The sequence below is a fragment of the Lissotriton helveticus genome, chromosome 11, assembly GCF_964261635.1.
Source record: "Lissotriton helveticus chromosome 11, aLisHel1.1, whole genome shotgun sequence".
Taxonomy (NCBI): Eukaryota; Metazoa; Chordata; class Amphibia; order Caudata; family Salamandridae; genus Lissotriton; species Lissotriton helveticus.
In genome coordinates, this window is record NC_136072.1 from 893962485 (window position 1) to 893982975 (window position 20491).

The 20491-nt window shown below is 45.8% G+C and overlaps 1 protein-coding gene across 2 annotated transcripts in view; it reads left to right on the forward strand.

Moving 5' to 3' along the window:
* Positions 1-20491, forward strand: part of MED13L (mediator complex subunit 13L) — a 916648-nt gene that overhangs the window by 784509 nt on the left and 111648 nt on the right. For both annotated transcript variants that reach the window (XM_078667133.1, XM_078667134.1), the window contains exon 17: positions 2275-3209. In XM_078667133.1, the coding sequence (XP_078523259.1) occupies positions 2275-3209 (935 nt within the window). The remainder of the gene's footprint in view (positions 1-2274; positions 3210-20491) is intronic.

Here is a 20491-nt window from a genome sequence, read left to right on the forward strand (position 1 = left end):
GTGTTTTAACAGGCCTTACATGGTGTTCTCTAAGGTACCCATGACACGTTCTAGTTTTTACTGAAGGAGATCAGATTTTCATTTATATTAGATATCCTTAACTGCATCCTTCCACAATTCTTACCCTCTTTTCGCACTGGATTGGTTCTACGTGGACTAAATCAAAACCTTAGAAAAACAAACACCTGCTGATGAATGATGTAGCAAATTTATGGATCTGGGCTCCTCGTAGAAATCAGTTTCTAGGAGTATAGTGTCTTCTATCTGCCTTTGCTGCCAGAAAGCCAACAAACTTAAGCTCATTCCTCAAGGAAAAGAGCCGACACTATAGGCCTTTTGAGACATCCCCCTATTCATGAACCCTGCAACTTAGCCTAGAGGTCAGTGCATAACTTTGAGGGACTGCAATCTTGACCAAGATTCGGGGACCGATACCCGAGCACAGCCTCTTTAACTAGTTGTCTGTGTCTCTTTTCCCCGCTGCATTTCAAGATAAACACTTACTACTTTGTTCAGCACATACGAACAATTTATTTTTCTTTTGTTTTATTTTTGCTGATTTTATGGCACTCCATTGCACAACTTTCCATTCAGGGCAATACATATATTCCAGGCATAAAAATAACATTGTTTAACCACGGTGGTGATGCATCATTATTTTGTTTATCCTTCAGCAGTATACAGTTGTGTTTATGTTGCTTATTAAATGTCTGTTTTTGTTCATTCTTGTAGGTCAGACTCACTCCTTCATTCCCGTCCATTTTCTGGTAACGATGCATAGCACGTGTGACTTAATACATTTCTGTTAAGAGGTGGAAACGTATTGCCCCTCCCCCCCCCCCCCCCCCCCCCCCCCCCCAACAGCCCCCCCCCCCGGATCCAGTTAGGGAATCTCTTCAAAAGTTGTATGCAAACTGCGTTCCTCCACTGTGGAAATGTCAGATAGGTTTAGCAATAGTCTCATGATTCTGAGGTTCTGCAACAAAAGATGAGGTAAATGTTACTGCAGGGTACGATGGGGATACTGGGTCTGAAGGCTTTCTTAAAAGGAGCAGCCTCAAGAGTACAGCCCAGCCTTTTCAATCTGTAGCCTTTCTGATTAAATTACCCTCAATTTGTTTTTTGTGTTCCTTTTCGAAACGGGTTAGGAAAGATGATTCTTCTCACTGTTTGTTAAACCAGTGACCTTTTTTAAATGAAATTTGCTCTTCTGTCACAAAAAAACGAAGAAGTGAAATTTGGCCAGTGGTGCATGTAATCAGGCTAGTGAAATTGCTGTAATTGTAAAACTTTCTTTAAAAAATCGTTCCCAAGGAAAATGTTCCTCATGTATATTTGAAAGTGTCTGTGATCACCCACGTGTAGGACTGTTCACTGCTTATGACTTCAGATAGAATCCCCTGATGAGGAAAATTACAATTACTAGTGTATCTTTCTTTATTGTTCATTCACTAATTTTCTCTTGAGCTTGGTTAGTACTGGTAAAGTGACAGAGTGGAGTTTTGACTTGGTGAAACCTTTAGAAATGAGGTTCAAAATAGCATTTCTTTTTTCATATACCTTTTGGCGGTTCAGTAATTATGGAAAAGAATTAACCAATGACCTGCACTGTTGCATGAAGTTACATGATAATATTTTTATAAAGAGAATGTAATCAATATGATGAGTTGTAGAGCCTTTTGCAAAACTTTTTTTTTCCCGGGAGCCCCATCTATTGTGGCAAACACTAAAATTACTACTCAAAGGTAAATGAGCCTGCCTCAGTATATCTTGCCACCCACAAATGTGCACATTACTCTATATAGCAGTTCGTTTCCAGATGCTGTCTTTTAAAGGCTTTATTCTTTTTCCCGCAGGCCTTCTGCTTCCCTTGATTTTTAATGTATGTCTAGCTTACATTCAGGCCGAGGGTTCACATCTCCTGCTGAAAACAAAAAATAGCTAAAACCACAGCATCATGAATTGAGGATGCAGGTCTGTGCACTGGCACATTGAGCATTGTATATGGTTTCACATATGAGGGATAGATCTTCATCCAGTAATACAAATCTTCACTTCAGCTCCTTTACACTAGAATGGCAAGACGTGTTGGCCTGCTAGGGACCTTGGATTTGGGACAAGGTGTAAAAGCAAGGAAAGTAAACAGTATTTTGACTGGAACTGGAACGGTTAAAGTGCATACAACAATGTGTAGGGAATTTTGTGTGCTTTATCCTCAATTGCTTCAATTTAAACAGTTCCATGACTAAATGTTAACTGTTCTTTCCCCTCCAGGAATGTTCCCAGTGTTGGCAGCATAACTGATCAAGACTATCTGCAGATGAACACACCAGTCACCACGGGTAGCTGTACTGCACCAACAAGCAATAGTGGAGCGGGAGGGGTCCTACCTTCACCATCCACGCCTCGTTTCCCCACCCCCCGTACCCCAAGGACGCCAAGGACTCCCCGGGGTGGAGGCACTACCAGTGGGCAAGGGTCTGTGAAATATGACAGTACAGACCTATGCTCTCCAGCCTCCACGCCTTCCACCATGCGACCACTGAATTCGGTGGAGCCTACCAATTCCCATCCCATTCCTGAGGCCCACAGCCTGTATGTTACGCTAATCTTGTCCGACTCTGTGCTCAACATCTTCAAGGATCGCAACTTTGACAGCTGCTGCATCTGTGCCTGCAATATGAACGTAAAGGGAGCAGATGTAGGGCTCTACATCCCTGACTCATCCAACGAGGACCAATATCGATGCACTTGTGGCTTCAGCGCCATCATGAACCGCAAGTTGAGCTACAGCTCTGGCCTCTTTATTGAGGATGAGTTGGACATCTTTGGGAAGACATCAGAGATTGGTCAAGCAGCAGAGAGACGGTTGATGATGTGTCAGGCGACTTTGCTCCAACAATCAGTTGGAGATGCAGCTAAAAAAGGGCAGGAGCCCCCAGCCAGCCTACTTCTATTGCTTCAGAATCAGTGTGCACAACCCTTTACTTCACCTAGCTGCCCAGATTCTGTTTGTTCCAGCAGTCGGAAGTCTCTGCCATGTGTGGGATGGAACTATGACAAGGTTCAGGCAGAGTCAAGTGATGCCTTGGCAGAGTGCTTCAATGCACTAGAGCAGGGGAGCCAGTATGTTGACAACGCCTCCGGAGGAAAAGTGGATGAAGCACTGGTGAGAAATGCCACTATCCTCCAGTGGCCTCACAACAACGGTAGGTTTTGAGCAGACACTTACTTTTAGTTACTCCTTAAACTGTGCTACTAACACTCTTTCACTGTTGCGGGCAGGTGTTGGTGTGTCTTTTAATTTCAATTGAGGACTTTTATGGGATCTGCTACATCATAGTATGAAATTGCACTTTGAAAGCCACAGATAAGTGTTCCCATCCCTTTTTTGCAAACACCCAGAAGTGATATCTTATGTTGCCGTGAAGTTCAGTATAGGCATTTAGCATTCGCTGGCAAATATAATTGTGGTGTGGCTTGCGGTTTGTGATAACAATGAAGCTCTAACCATCTAACTACCCAGGGCAATCTGACCCTGGTGATAAGTACTTTTTCTTGTACAAAAAAAAAATGCCATTCAGAACTGGATCCTGGCCCTGTTTAGAGTTGACCAAAAAACGTACCTCAGTGTCCGAAATTGGTAAGTGTAACTTTGCCTTGGACTTATGGTACCATACCTAATTAAGTGAGCGGTAACATGCAGAAACCTTGTTGCCATGTGTTTTTCAGCATTTAAAGATGCCATTTTGGCACTCGTTTTTTTTACTTGCTTTAACGGGGTAGCTTTCCCTTGCTGTGATGTAATACCCAATTCGTAATGTGGTATTATTACTTAAATTAAAATTGAAAAAGTAATTTTAAAAATGTACTTGAGCCCAAATTGAACACAAATTTTGCATATTACTAATTAAATAAGCCTATCCTTGTGTGCATCACATAATTCTAGAATAACTGAAATTACCTAATTGTTTATTAACATAGGCTAACATTTTTTCATCGTGGTCTGGATGAAAGATATTGATGCAGTTTGGTCTTCGTAGTGCAGTCTTCTACCTGCCTTTGTATTGAGCATTGTTTAAAATTCTCTAACTTAGAAGCATAATATAAAGAACCACTGTTTTTCATCGGAAACTGCACCTTTAATGAGCAGTTAAAATACTGAAGTTAGGGATATGGTATGAAATTGTCATTAACTGTACGCTTAAGAAAGGTTCCTGGGAAACAAAGGAGTATTTCACGACACCAGCCCGAAAACTGAGAGCAGTAATAAAATCTTTCCTAACTCTTATTGGTATTCTGCAAATAGGTGGTATAAATGGCCCAGGATTAAGATATAGCGTGCACAAACATTTCCTGTTTTTCTGTGAATTATAAAATGTATACTCAAAGATTTCTTATACCCATTTTAAGGCTCAAAAACGTACGGCTATGTATTCAAGCTTACCACTTTTTACTAGCACTACCAGATGATGAAGCATGTTGTTAGATGCCTTTATTTCATTTAAGCGGCAGTACGCTCTAGGAGGTCGATGTTTTAGATTAATATATTCCTGCCCTAGCGGATTGATGAATTGGTATCGGACTCTGTTTCTTCCTTCTTTTTTGTTTAGTTCAGCCAATTTCTTTTGAGTCTATTAGCTATTTTTACTCCACAATGGTTTATTGTATCCATCTTATTTGTTTGCTTTAAAAATAGTCATCTTATGATGTGGTATAAATTTTATTGCTTTTTTTGCACGTCGCGTATTCTTTTATGGCTGTTCGCATCCAAATAAAGAGAATTCTGATTCTGAAAGGTTCATGGTTGCTTTGTCAGTTGCAGTGGCTAAGAAGCTTTCAACTTGTAACATGTTAATTGTCACTACATATTTGTATAGCCCAGCGTTGGCGATTTATTTGGTCCATTAGTGTACTGTGCTGGTCTTTCTTTGATTCATCCAGAAAAGGTACTCCACTGGGAATCGACATTCCTGTAACCATAATGTGTGGGTGGCTAGTTTGGAGGGTGTGAATTATCCTTATAAGTAAGTCTGGGTGTTTCCACCTTACGCTTAACCTGTGGGAATGCTCAATTTGCAGTAGGTTTTCTCTGCATGCATGCTGGGTCGCAGTTTGGATCTTGGTCTTGAGGCCCCCTCAGCCTATCCTATAGCAATGTTATTGAGGAACTAGACCATGTGCACTTCCAAATGGCTGTTTGCATGTCAGTTTTTTCTAGTGCACGGTTTGTAGATATTCATCTACAGTGGATTCTGTTGATCTAGTTTCAAAGAGAAGCATGCCTGGATTCTTGTTTCTCTGTCTCCTTTTATTTGGAGCACGTGTGTTCCTGTCTTGCACTGTTTCTATTGTTCTTATGTACAACCTCAATGTATTGTTTGGGTTTTCTCAGCCCAGTGTAACTCATGTTCGAGTAACTGTTACGGTGTCCACTGCACCCATCTCTTTGTTTTGGGTGGTTGGAGGAGAATGGCACTCCTAGGTTATCAAGTGTCATACATGTAGTCTGAGGTTTGTGTACCTGGATGCACAAAACTATGATTTTGGTATAGAAACACGCCATTCATTCTTAAGGGCGATTTTAAATGTGTTAGTTATGTAAGTTTGTGTATGCCTGACCAAAAAAAGAATGTCCTCAACTCTGCAATTTTAATCTGCTTTTAAATGTATGTACTTCATAGATCTGTTTTACTGACTAATTTTAGGGGCTATCCTAGTCGGGCGTTTACAGGGAAACCATTACTGCTTCCTCTGTAACGGACTACTCGTTGCTTTCATCTGGGTTTTTAGGAAAAACGAATTTGGAGCACCTTGTAACACTGTAGGCTGTGGCCTGAAACCTTTGTGGTGTTCCCAATTCAGCAGTGGCTTGAACGCTGTGTCGAATAAAAAATTGGCCATAGGTTCTCTCTGTATAATCGCAATATATATTTTGGGGCACATTTGAAGGTCCGGAGGTTTCGTCGTCATCATATTTGCTTTGGGTGACTTGGTCGTTGTAGTTATAGGACGCCACGAACTTTAGTCCGCCCTCTATGCCGCCGGATGGACGTAGGTGACGTCACTGCGAACGTCCTTTTGTACGTCCGGAGGCGTGCTTTCTACGTGTTATGTGGACGTGAACAGATTGAATTCCTGAAGATCTGTGTGGCGTGACGGGGACCAGTTTTGCCACCTGGCTGTGTTTGCTCCCCTGCCCCCTGGCTGTGTTTGCTCCCCTGCCCCCTGGCTGTGTTTGCTCCCCTGCCCCCTGGCTGTGTTTGCTCCCCTGCCCCCTGGCTGTGTTTGCTCCCCTGCCCCCTGGCTGTGTTTGCTCCCCTGCCCCCTGGCTGTGTTTGCTCCCCTGCCCCCTGGCTGTGTTTGCTCCCCTGCCCCCTGGCTGTGTTTGCTCCCCTGCCCCCTGGCTGTGCTTGCTCACCTGCCCCCTGGCTGTGCTTGCTCCCCTGCCCCCCTGGCTGTGCTTGCTCCCCTGCCCCCCTGGCTGTGCTTGCTCCCCTGCCCCCTGGCTGTGCTTTCTCCCCTGCCCCCTGGCTGTGCTTTCTCCCCTGCCCCCTGGCTGTGCTTGCTCCCCTGCCCCCTGGCTGTGCTTGCTCCCCTGCCCCCTGGCTGTGCTTGCTCCCCTTCCCCCTGGCTGTGCTTGCTCCCCTGCCCCCTGGCTGTGCTTGCTCCCCTGCCCCCTGGCTGTGCTTGCTCCCCTGCCCCCTGGCTGTGCTTGCTCCCCTGCCCCCTGGCTGTGCTTGCTCCCCTGCCCCCTGGCTGTGCTTGCTCCCCTGCCCCCTGGCTGTGCTTGCTCCCCTGCCCCCTGGCTGTGCTTGCTTCCCTGCCCCCTGGCTCTGCTTGCTTCCCTGCCCCCTGGATGTGCTTGCTTCCCTGCCCCCTGGCTGTGCTTGCTTCCCTGCCCCCTGGCTGTGCTTGCTTCCCTGCCCCCTGGCTGTGCTTGCTTCCCTGCCCCCTGGCTGTGCTTGCTTCCCTGCCCCCTGGCTGTGCTTGCTTCCCTGCCCCCTGGCTGTGCTTGCTTCCCTGCCCCCTGGCTGTGCTTGCTTCCCTGCCCCCTGGCTGTGCTTGCTTCCCTGCCCCCTGGCTGTGCTTGCTTCCCTGCCCCCTGGCTGTGCTTGCTTCCCTGCCCCCTGGCTGTGCTTGCTTCCCTGCCCCCTGGCTGTGCTTGCTTCCCTGCCCCCTGGCTGTTCTTGCTTCACTGCCCCCTCGCTGTTCTTGCTCTCCTGTGTGTATGTATGTGGCTCTGGGTGTGTGCGTGTGGCTCTGTGTGTGTGTGTGCGTGTGGCTCTGTGTGTGTGTGTGTGGCTCTGGGGGTGTGTGTGTGTGGCTCTGGGTGTGTGTGTGTGTGGCTCTGGGTGTGTGTGTGTGTGTGGCTCTGGGTGTGTGTGGCTCTGTGTGTGTGTGTGTGTGTGTGTGTGGCTCTGTATGTGTGTGTGGCTCTGTATGTGTGTGGGTGGCTTTGTGTGTGTGGGTGTAAATGCAATAGGTCATGCATTTGCGAGCTATTAAGCTATTGGCATTGTAAATGGCAATGCCATTTATTTAACGATTAAGCTATTGGCAATGTAAATGACAATGCCTATTATTTATGATTTTAAAAAAAATGTCATGAGCAATGCCAATAGCTCTACCTTTAATAATGCCGAGACCATTGCATTGTAAATGCTTGTTTGAATCATGATCTGATAGCAAGACTGCCCAAAAAAGTCCGATCTATCACTCGCAACCAAGAAAAGGGAAACCTTCATTTTTGTGTTTACCTCATACCCATTCCCTTTTCGTCAATAAGGGTGTCTCCCTAACCTTTATATCAAACTACTTGCTATGCCAAGTGTACCAAGATACTTCAAGTAAAAACTCTTATCTTTCGAAGCACCAAGAACTCCCCTCACACTTAGACATTCAGTGGTGTTGTAGTGACTCTTTTGAGCTCTTTGCCAGTTAATGTAAGACCTCAAACTACTACTTTCTCATTCTAGAAATAGTTCAAATACACCTGTGCTGTTTCTTCTTGAAATAAGCATATTTTTTCTATTTATTCTAACTTAACCTTTCCTGTCCTTGTACTTCTCATTATCACTTATCAACTGCATTTGATTCTTAGTTGTCTGTTAAGCTCCCTAATACTCTATGGTATAGTATCTGTATTCAAAACGGATTCATACAATAGAAATACAAGGGGCTGGGCAGGTGGGCATTTTTTACTTAATCACATTCAATGTGTAGAATGTGCCTACATCTTCGTTAGTGGTGTGGTGTTGAGTCGTTGATACGTAAGCTTTGAGCCTCTTAAGTCTATCTCAGCCCCAACAGAGGGCTACCCTGTCCCTGGTGGTGGTTTGGTCTGATTGCCAGGTGTTACCAGTTAGTGAACAATTTGGACCTTTGCTGATGGACATCTGCCAGAGGTGCTCTAAGTTTGCCATAGAGGGCAATGTAGTGTGTTTGGGCCTAGTGCTTTATCGAAGAATAGAGCATTTTTTACCTTGACTGGCCTTCACCAGAGGGCATAGCTTAGTCAGTAAGAGGCAGGCGGTGGGGAGGGGGCGCTTCAGATTTTGCAGCAATCACACTGGCAGATGATGTTGAAATACATTATAGGACAGGCAGGGCACACTAAAGATGCTTAAGGGGCAGTAGAAAAGGCGAGGAGTGCAGATGGGTAGGGGTACTAAGTGAGACAAAGCACATTTTGTGACTTAACCAAAAAAAACTTACATCTTACCAAACAGAGAGAGGGAGTGCAGTGTGTGTTTATTTTTGTCTGTGTAAAAAGTCCTGGTGAAATCCAACAGACACCTCACCATACCCAACTGAAAGCACCTGCATCCAATTATTTATCACAAAATACATTTATAACCGGGGGGGGGGTGTAACACCCCAAACACTGCAGCCCTTCCACCCTTCACTACCCCCCCACCCCCGAAGCTACTACCCTGGCTTTCACTACCGCCAATAAATATGCAGCAGCTGTCACTCTGCCTCTGACTTGACTGCCGTTTAGAATTTGCTCTATGTGCCCTCCGTTTCCCTGATCCAGCAGTGTCAGGGTTTTCTTAAAACTGGTCAAGGAAGGATAGTTTTCACTAGGGTGAGTAGGGGAGTGGAATTGGTAGGTTTCTCGATACTCAGCTCGACTGCCACACAAATCTCTGTAGGGTTTGTTTGGTATTTTAAGGTGGTAGTGGGCATGGCATGGAGGTATGGAGAGATTTGCTTAGGGCTCAGCCATTGGATGACTCCCCTGACTGGATTGACAGAAGTGCCAAGCTAACAAGGTTGCCGTATTGGAGAGACATTGGAAGCTGTAGGTTGGTATTGGAGAGGCAGTTTTCTATGTTATTTGTTCCATAAGTAGTTACACACATTGTTATGAAGGGATATCAAAGTGCATCATCAGATCACTATTTACTACAAATATTACTAACAATTGGTACACATGGTTAAATGAACACAAGGTAAGACCGTGCAGTCAATGTGTTCTTTAGACAGTAGTTCACAGAAATAAACAGCGTCATCCTTACTACACACTAATTAATTAACAAATGCGAACGGCCCAATGATGCATTTAATTTGTTTTCAATTACTATGCCTAAAATGGAATATATTTCGTGAATTGAAGGAAACAATTCATAAGTTCTGGAGCAAATTCATGCAACAGAGCTTAAGCCTACAATATTTAAAGAAAGTGAATTAAAAGGACTGTGGCCTGACCTGTTTGGGGCACCTTACTATAGTTTTCCTTGACAGTGTGAATTAAGGTTTTAAAAGATGCCACAAATACAACATCTTGTTCTTTATTGAAAGAGGAAACAAAAGAAAATGGTTTCAAAGCTTACCTACTCCAGGGGTCTGTTATGCTGTTACTCTTTTTAACTAGGTATGTCAAAATGCAAATATTCATTGGTTAAGCTGCTTTTAAGTTTTTGCTATTTTTATTTATAAGCTCTTTTTACTGGTTTTCCATCAATAATATACAAAATAAAATGTGACTTGGTTGTGTCGGGTTCCAGCAATCAAGATGAATGTTACGGCATATAATATATTTCTTTTATAGAAGTGCGTTAACATCAGTCCCGGCATGTGGGAAATAGCATTGTAGAAACATGTTCAAGCCAGAGATGCCATATCTTTACATATTTCATTCTCAGTCCCTCTACCTTTGTAAACTAGCGCTTCCATTCTGGCCAAATGGTCCATTGTTCTAGCCCACTCTGACTGACAGGGAATCCCAGTCGTACCAGTGTTGCTCTATGTTTCTCTTGACAGTCATGTACTCCATTGTCACCAGGGTGCGACACTGTGGACCATCAAGTCATCCATCAACCCCAAAAGAGCAACCTTTGGTTTAGGCCGAGGTTTTGATCTAGTGCACCTTCCAACAAACTGTTGGACAGCCAATACCTCTGAATCTCATTCTACCACATATTGTGTGGTAGAATGGGCCGGTTGACACGACACATCTAACGCAGTCCGGGCTGCGTGCGTTACTAATTCTGTACAGCTGCGAAGGGCAGTAGTAAAAACAGTAGAATATTTTGAATTAGATGAGCCTGAAGCACATGGTGATGGTCAGCACCCTGGGTATCATTTTGGCTTCAATTCATTTACTGCCCTCCAGTGTACCCAGATGTCCCATGTCGCATGGAGCTGCGCGAACTGCTAAGGTGAATTAATTACTCGCTTTGTACACTCATGAGATGCCCTCTTTTCCAAGTCTATCTATCACCAGCTGGATTGGCATGGGTGCTGAGATCTAGCAACCTGGTGGGACCCCACCAGTGGGTGTCTAAGGCATTTCTTTTTGCATATGGCAGTAAAATTGTGTTTTATGCAAGTGAAATTCCGTTGCCAGTTCCACAAACAATTTAATGTTTCTGCTTCTCCATTCCCCATTGTCGAGATGCCTATCAAGTGCCATTGAGAGAATCCCAAGAGTTTTCCCGTCCATGCTAACCGAGCGCCCTGCCATAGGGGAAGTCATTGCTGTTAGAGTAGAATATGCTAATGTGCCTGAGCGCCGCATAACATAACAGCAAAGAAGTGGAAGTTTGGTGAAGGGCTGTACTTCAGATTTAGAGCCCAATGTGCCTCAACGCATTCCAGCTCCAATTTGTAGGTAGGTTTTTGTCAGTCCCTTTGTAACCAGTCATTAATAACGAACTATCTGGGAGGCCCAGTAAAACATCTGACTAGCCCAAAACTGTGCCGTATGGTGATTGCTGGTATTTCCCAAAGGATATTCTGGGTGGTCCAGGTTTGTTGTTTTTATTGCCATTTTTTGTGAAATTGTGGTTGTATTGTTATGGAAACTTGCTACAGTTGAAATAAACAAATCGATTAATATTAGTTAAATAAGGCTTTAGCTTAATTGGTGTTTTGGTAAAAAGGAGTAAACTATAGCCTTGAGGAGGACTGCTCCATATTTGTAACAGTTAAGAAACCTAAACACTAATCCATGGTAAAACATTTCACCATCAGACAGGGAATCCTTGCAAGAGAGAAAGAAATGCAGGAAAGTAAGAAAAGGAGGAGTGAAATGGCGATAGGAAACCAGTTACACAGAGACAAATCAGTACTGTTAATGAACCCCCGAAGGGCTGTCTTGATATTTGGCAATCCTTCGCATCATTTGCTAGTGATGGCAGGCTCCTAAGGACAAAAAAACTTTGGACCACTGCACTTACTCCTTTAACATATAAAGAACTGGGTTGGTTTTTCACCATGTGGCAGGTGAGCATAGAAATTTGAAAAGCTCTCCATCTTTATAAGCAAAGATCTAGTTCAAGGGTTCTGTGTTGATAACCAAATTGAAAAAGTAATTCGAAGTGTCCCACTGTAACTGATGAAGGCTTCACCGACCAAGCTTGCTGTAGTCAGCAAAAAGATCAAATAAATAGATCTCCAGAGCAACTGTAAAAGCTTTTGAAATACTGTTGAGATGAGTGGGATGATGATAGGAAGTAGACTTGATTTTCAAAGCTGATAGCAGCAAGACTGGAGGGGAGAATAAAAGACCTCCTTGGCGACCCTCATCCTGGGCACAATGCCAAAAACAATTAAGCCAGAGCTAAAGAGGACCAGGAGGAGCTGAACACAGATATGGTATGCAGTGAAAATGTACCTACTTTTAAAAGTAGGTAATTTGAAGTGGATTTGTTCAGCGCCGCTAGTCACCTATGATGGTATCCAGGCACTGAGTAGGTGAGTGTAGTCGTGTGATGAGGCTTCGCCTGAATGCAGGCAGTCTCAATGGTTCTAAAAAACAAAACAAGTATATGGAGGGTCAAGGGGAATATTTAATGACCTGTCTGCTCATACCCCTATATACGATATACAACACACAACAGAGCTGACCAGGTCTGGAAAAAAGTGTGTAGCTGTACTGGCGAAGGTGCAAAAAGATGGATGCATGCATGAACATATGATGCTGAAAAACACTGACTAGATGAATCCCATCAGACCACCCATTGTGGTGGAATTTACGTCATGTGGGATGTTACTGATCACTCCAAAACACAACCGACCATGTAGTGCCGATATGGAAATGGATGTCCGGAAACTAGCCGTGATATTCAACATGATGTGATATTTACTAAAGTGCAGTGCTTATGTGACAATAGTGAAATTTAAAATTGACTACACGGGCATTGTAAAATATTCAAACCACGCTCCTTGTGTCAGGAGTTAAAAACACGCCGAGTAATAAGATTACCCTGTGGCGTTTGTGCAAATCGGTCGACATGTTTCAGCCAATGGGGCATCGCCCCGGCTTTCTTCAGGACCATAACCAAAAATGCTACTGCACACATGAATGAAATATTAAATCAACACGAGACAATGTACTAAGAAATAGGTACATATCTACCAGGAACCATCACATTTGAATGCCCACTGGAAGGAAAGGAGAACATCTTCTTCCCAGCTTTGTGTGGGTGAAGACCTCACCTCACCCGGCAACCGCTCGGGAGTATGAGGTCCCGCTCTGTCCGTCGGTGCCTCCGATGGTAAGACGAGCGGAAGGGGACAAGTGCAGTGGTCCAAAGTTTTTTTGTCCTTAGGAGCCTGCCATCACTAGTAAATGATGCGAAGGATTGCCAAATATCAAGACAGCCCTTCGGGGGTTCATTAACAGTACTGATTTGTCTCTGTGTAACTGGTTTCCTATCGCCATTTCACTCCTCCTTTTCTTACTTTCCTGCATTTCTTTCTCTCTTGCAAGGATTCCCTGTCTGATGGTGAAATGTTTTTCCATGGATTAGTGTTTAGGTTTCTTAACCTCCCCTTCCGCTCGTCTTACCATCGGAGGCACCGACGGACAGAGCGGGGCCTCATACTCCCGAGCGGTTGCCGGGTGAGGTGAGGTCTTCACCCACACAAAGCTGGGAAGAAGATGTGTTCTCCTTTCCTTCCAGTGGGCATTCAAATGTGATGGTTCCTGGTAGATATGTACCTATTTCTTAGTACATTGTCTCGTGTTGATTTAATATTTCATTCATGTGTGCAGTAGCATTTTTGGTTATGGTCCTGAAGAAAGCCGGGGCGATGCCCCATTGGCTGAAACATGTCGACCGATTTGCACAAACGCCACAGGGTAATCTTATTACTCGGCGTGTTTTTAACTCCTGACACAAGGAGCGTGGTTTGAATATTTTACAACGCCCGTGTAGTCAATTTTAAATTTCACTATTGTCACATAAGCACTGCACTTTAGTAAATATCACATCATGTTGAATATCACGGCTAGTTTCCTGACATCCATTTCCATATCGGCACTACATGGTCGGTTGTGTTTTGGAGTGATCAGTAACATCCCATATGACGTAAATTCCACCACAATGGGTGGTCTGATGGGATTCATCTAGTCAGTGTTTTTCAGCATCATATGTTCATGCATGCATCCATCTTTTTGCACCTTCGCCAGTACAGCTACACATTTTTTTCCAGACCTGGTCAGCTCTGTTGTGTGTTGTAGTCTCAATGGTTCTGCAAGAAGACTGGTTGAATAGCCAGGCCTATACCTTCTTGCGGAATTCCAGAAGTGAGGAGAAGGCCCTATTGTGTTGGGGAAGGTTTTTCCAGGATTTGACGACTTGGTATGAAAATGATCGACCTCTCGTTCCACTTCTGTGGATGTAGGGTGTGTGAGAATGATACTGAGTGGCTTAATGGAATGAATTATGTAACTAATGGCAGCCTCAAAACACACAGTTTCAAATGGTGATGTTTGGTGGAAGAGAAGCTGGTGGTTGAGGTATGTGGGTCCCGTGTTGTGTATTGACTTGAATGCATGCGAGTAGTTTGAACTGGCAGGGCTTCTGGATGGTGAGCCAGTGGAGCTCTCTCCGAAGGGGTGTAGTGTGGGTTTGGCGTGGGAGGTCAGTGACAAGTCTTTTGGCTGAGTTTTGGATGATTTGAAGTCTGTGAAGGAGATTGTTTGGTATTTCTGTGTAGACTGCATTGCCGTAGTCTAATCTGCTTGTGATGGTACGTCTAGTGTGCAGTTGGAGCGACTTGAAGATTTTATATAACATGTGGAGGATGTGGAAGCATAAGGAAGTGACAACATTGGCCTGGGATATCATGGTGAAGTTGGTGTTCAGGATGACCCCTCGGTTCTTAGCGTGGTCAGTTGGGTTGAGTGTGGGTCCAAGATCGGCAGACCACCAGGTGAAGTGTCAAGATCTGTGTAGAGGTTGAGGCACTTTTCTTTCATCCAATTGGCCACGCTGCTCATGCATTGTTTGAAGTTTGTATTGGTGGTGACAGTGTCGTCTGAGAGGGAACAAATGAGCTAAATGTCCTTGTAGGAGATGTTGATTCTTTGGGATCTTATGTGTTCTAGAGGAATCCTGCATATCTCATAGAGACATCGAGCCATAGATTCCTTACATTAGAATTTTCCCAGGTGTCAGCCTGGATCCGGAAGATTTTTCCTGAGCAGTACTCCCACTTGCTGGTTGGTGGTGTTGATCGGCTCAGTGTCCATTGTCAGGTGTGCTAGAAGATACGCTGCTGTACATATATAGGCGCCACCCAGGCACGCTGACAAGTTATTTTCTTTCTGCACCTGTCAGTGCTGATCCGGAGAAGAGCTTCCCCTTTTTCTGTAATTTTATTTTTAACGTTTTGTCGGCTTCTTTCGAGGTCTACCTCCTGGTGTGTCGAGGATGTCCTCAATGCGAGTCGGATCTTAAGCCCAGTGGGACCTTTCACTGGCCCATGTCAGCGACCGAGACACACACCTTTTTTGTGTGGACCACAACCACGACACCAATTTGTGCTCCGATTGCCGGGCTTTGGCTCCAAAGTCTTTGAGAGAGTTGTCCCTGAAGCTACTAGCAGCCCAGCATGTGACCCTGGTCGAGGGGACAGGTCCTGGGATTGTTTGTGGAGTCCAACGTCCTCTTCGTCCTGCTCAAAGTAGTCTTGCTTTCAGGTGGGAGGCATAAGAAGAAGTAAGAAGTCAAAGTATTTTTCAGCTTCCCCTTGTCTGTCGGCTGACAGACTAGGAATCCTTGGCATTCAAGGCCTTGTTCTCCAGACCCTGCGCCGGACCATCTCTGCTCTTTCCCATATTTCTGAAGGCCGGAGGGACCCCCCGCCCATCAAAGGTTTCTATGTGGCAATGCATCAAATTTAAGGGCAGTCCGACCTAGCCAGTGTGCTTTCGTGCACGAGGGGTCGGAAGGAGCTCCCTCTGGTTCCTCACCGGCAGCTCTGACCTAGCTCAGATGAGGCCTCATGGATCCATTCCTAGATTCGGACTGGCACTGATCAGGTCATCTCGTACTTCCCTGGCGACTGCCCCGATGCTTCTGCCAGCGCCGTCCCCATTGTCATCCCTGTGCCCATAGTCATCCCCGACACAGAGCCAGAGAGGCGTCATCAGACGCCGACAGGAGCCCTGCCTCCCAGATCGGACCTGAGCCTTATTTTCATTGGCTAGGCCTTGTAGAAAACTGGGAGAGATCATGGCCCCTTTAGAATACCAGGCTTATGATGATAAGAATGTGGACTGGTGTGAGGACCTGAGTGAGGACAGCGGCCTAGATACTTCTCCGGGTGCTAGTCTGCTTTCTCCCTCTTCCATGGCTATGGAGGAGGGCGCATAATACACAATGGTGGTGCGTAGGGCGGCTGATGTTCTTGACCTTCAGTTGCCCACAGTGGCAGTCAAGACTAATCTCTTGATGGAGGTGCTACAAAAAGGAGTCTCCACGTTGGAACCTCTACTCCTGTTCAGTAACTCCCTCACAAACGTCCTATTGATTACCTGGTCACAACCCAACAAAGGGGCTCCTCTCAATTGGACGATTGCTTGCCTGCCGCCATCGCCCGCACCTGTGGACCCCAACTACCTTACCCAACACCCTTGGTGGTCCAAGTTTCCACCTCCTAACTTACGGCAGCCTGGCTGAACATTGCATGCCTTTTGGGCTGTTACTTCCACACTCTGTGGGATACGGTAGTGAAAGTGCTGCCACAGGTCCTGCCGGAGGAGGCCTGGGCTGTACTCTCCCAAGCTGTTACTGATAGAGAAGCAGCACAGTTCACAATTCAATGCGGACTTGACACAACTAATTTGCTGGGCAGAGCGATTTCAACGTCAGTGGCCCTTAGGCATCATGTCTGGCTGAGAACGACTTGCTTCTCGGGGGATGTCCGACTTCCCTCATGGACGTGTCCTTCGATGACACCCGTCTCTTAGGAGACCAGGCTGGTTCGGTGCTCGAGCACTTTAGGAACTCTTGTGCTATGGCCAGATCCTTAAGCCTCTCTGCGGCCCCAAGTCCACCCCAATCTGCCTTTCTCTCCTTGCTTGGCTACAGAAGGGGCTTTCTTCCGTGCCAATTACAGCCCAGCTACTGCGCCGCGCAGGCTCCCCAGCCTCTGTGTGGTCGAGGGCGCAGTACCCACAGACCCCGTGAGTCAGGTGGCCAGCGCTCTGGGCAGTCTGCCACCTCCCCCCTACTGCAGCAGCCTCCAAACTCTCCTAGTCTGCACATTTACCATCAATTGCACCCAATTGGCGGCAGGATATGCCATCACTTGCCCCACTGGCAGTCCATAACATCGGACAAGTGAGGTCTGCAGATTGTCAGAGAGGCTGCTCCCCTCCCCTTTGAGAATACCCCTCTCCCCATGCTGCCCTCTCACAATCGGCTGATGAAGGATCATCTATCTATTCTCTGTGAGGAGGTAACGGCTGTCTTGGTCAAGGGAGCCATAGAGTTGGTTCCAATGCCAGAAGTAACCTGTGGTGGTTATTCCCGCTACTTTCTGGTTCCCAAAAATGACAAGGGCCTTAGTCCTATACTCGATCTCCGAACTCTCAATCTCTTACCCAAAAAGGAGAAATTCAGAATGCTCATGTTGGTTCAGGACATGTGTGCCTTGAACCCAGGAAACAGCATGGTAGTGCTGTGCTTGCAGGATACTTATTTTTATATTCCGGTTCTGCCCACTAGCGCAAACTGTGGCTTACGGTAGGACACGAGCACTTTCAATTCACTATACTTCCTTTAGGCCTTACCAGCGCCCTTCAGGTGTTCACCAAGGTGATGGCGGTGGTTGCATCCCATCTGCAGTAGTCAGGGTTGCCAGTCTTGCCCTACCTCGACAACTGGCTTCTTAAAGCAGGCTCGCCCCAGGCTGTCTTCTCCCACCTCCAGACTTGGGAGAAACTTCTACACTCGCTGGGGTTCACTATCTCAGTACCAAAGTCACACTTGATTACCTCTCAGTCTCTCCCTTTTATCAGAACTGTTCTGGACATAGTGCAGTTTTGGGCTTAGGCTCCAGAGCAGCGAGTCCAGGTTATTCAGGCTGGTACTGATATTTCAGCCTGTGTCCAGGGTTTCGGTAAAATGGACTTCGAGGTTGCTGAGCTTTATGGCCTCCTGCTAGTGACACATGCAAGATGGAATATGCGGGCACTGCAGTGGGACCTGAAGTTCCAGTGGGCGCAGCATCGGGGGAATATCTCTGACATAGAACGATCTGCAGTGTTGGCTAATGAACCGCAATTGGGTCAGAGATAGACACCTCTCCCTTTCCCACCCAGATGTCACAGTAGTGACAGAAGCGTCACTCCTGGGATGGTGTGGTAATCTAGGAGAGGTGAAAATCAGAAGACTCTGATCTCCAGCGAACTCTGGACTCCACATCAACATGTTGGAACTCTGGATGATTCAAGTGGCATTGAAAGCCTTTCTATCCTCCAAGGGAAATCTGGTACAAGTGTTCACAGACAACACCACCGCCATGTGGTGTTGCAACAAAGAGGGTGGGGTGGGGTCTTGGACCCTTTGTCAAGAGGCCATGCGTCTCTGCAATGCCAGGGCATTTCTCTGGTGGTGCAACATGTGACGGGGTCACAGAGTCCATCTGGAGGTGGTGCAAGTTCTCTTTCAACAGTGGTGAGAGCCTTGGTTAAATCTGTTTGCCATGACCCTTTGATCAGGCCGACTCTTCAGGAGGATCTTCTGTCGCAGCAGTAAGGGAGGATTCTCCACCCGAACCTGTCTATTCTCTTCCTCCTTGCGCAGAGATTGAGTGGTGAAGGTTCATAGCTTTTTATCTTCCTTCCGAAGTTTGTAATGTCAACTTGGCAGCCAGGCGTCCCTCTACCACGACAGTTTACATATGCCGTTGGGATACATTTGTGGCATGCTGTGCACAAAAATATGATTCCCCTTTCTGCCCCTTTTTCTGAGGTTTTGCGTTCATTCTTTATTTTGCCCAGCAGGGCTCTGCTCTGGTCACTCTTAAAGGCTATATATCTGCCATTTCTGCATTCATCCAGTTCCCTGATCAACCCTCTTTGTTCAAGTCCCGTATTGTACATAGGTTCCTCAAGGGTCTTACTCCTCTCTTTCCTCCTTTCCTTATGCCTCAGTTGGACCTTAATTTGATTTTAACTTTTTTGATTTACGCTAATTTTGAGCCTTTAAGCAATTGTCCCCTCAGGCTTCTCACTTTTAAACTAGCCTTCCTTGTGGCAATTAAATCTGCCTGAGAGGAAGTGAGCTGCAGGCCTAATCATCTAAGCTGCTTTACTCTTCATCTAGCTTGACAAAGTGGTGCTTCGCACAAGGGTCTGCTTTCCACCAAAAGTCGCCCCTTTTCATGAAGGCCAATCTACCACCCTGCCTAACATTTATGCTCCTCCACATCCCTCTAATGAAGAGTAATAACTCCACCCTCTGGACCCAAAAAGAGCCTTGTCATTCTACCGTAATTGCACACAAGAGTTCCAGATGGACGACAAACTCTTCATGAGGTTTGTGGTGCAAAGACAAGTCGGACAGTGCAGAATTGGACCATCTTCAGATGGGTTGTGCTCTGCATCAAAATCTGCAAAGCACTAGCCCAGAACCAACCTCCAGAAGGTTTGTGGTCTCATTCCAACAGAGGTAAAGTGACCACAGTGCTTGCATGTGGTGTTCTGGTCCTGGATATCTGCCAGGCAGCTACGTGGTCTTCCCTGCACACGTTCACCAAACCTTACTGTCTGGATAAGCAGGTCCCCAGGGATGGGCACTTTGCTTGTTCAGTCCTGCAGGTCTTTCTCGTATGTAATTAGTTTGCAGGCCCTCTTCCAGGGATGGCATTGCTTGGGTATCTATTCTAAGGTAAGGAATCTGAGGCTAGAAGTATCTATCAGATGAACAAGTTATTTACCTTCTAGCTGCAGGTTCCTTACCAACCCTCTCATCCTCCCTGGTCTGCAAACGGATTTCTAGAGCAAGGTCTGACCCTTTCAGGCCCCTAGTTTTGACACAACAGTGGTCCGTGTTCTTCATGGGTCTACGTTTTTGGCATGGAAAATCTTGAAAAGTAACTGACCTCAGCACACCTGGATGGTGCCCATATAGGTACTGCAACGCCACTTGTGGCAAGGATGACAACGACGTATTTCATGGAGCCGATCAGTGTCATTTATCAGCACGCAGGGGCACAGCTCACGAAACATCTTCCGGATCTAGTTTGACGCCTGGGGAAATTCCACAGTAAGGACTCTGCGACTAGAAATAGTCTACCAGATAAGGGGTGACTGAAGGTAACTTGTTACTTTTCAACAGAGTGGGGCTGAGCGATGATCCTTGTGGGACTCCAAGATGAGGTCCTTGGGTTCTGAGGTGAACACAGATAGCCTGACTCGTTGAGAAAGAAGGGGGTGCAGTTTATTGCTGGTGCAGGCAAACTGAAGCAGGTGTGTGACAAAAAGATCTTTACCGAAAGCAACTCAGACCATTAAATCGTAAAGCACTTCAGCAAAAAAGATAGATTACAATTAAGGTGATAATCAGGAGAGATACAGTGGTATGCACCCTTTCACTAAACTAATGAAAAATGGCAGATGCTTGTGCCAGCTGAAATTTGACATGAACTGGACTTTTAGTAAACAGAGGATACATTTATTGGATGCAGCCTTTTTGGGTCAACTAACATGTACACCATTACTGAGAAACTGCATTTACCAATG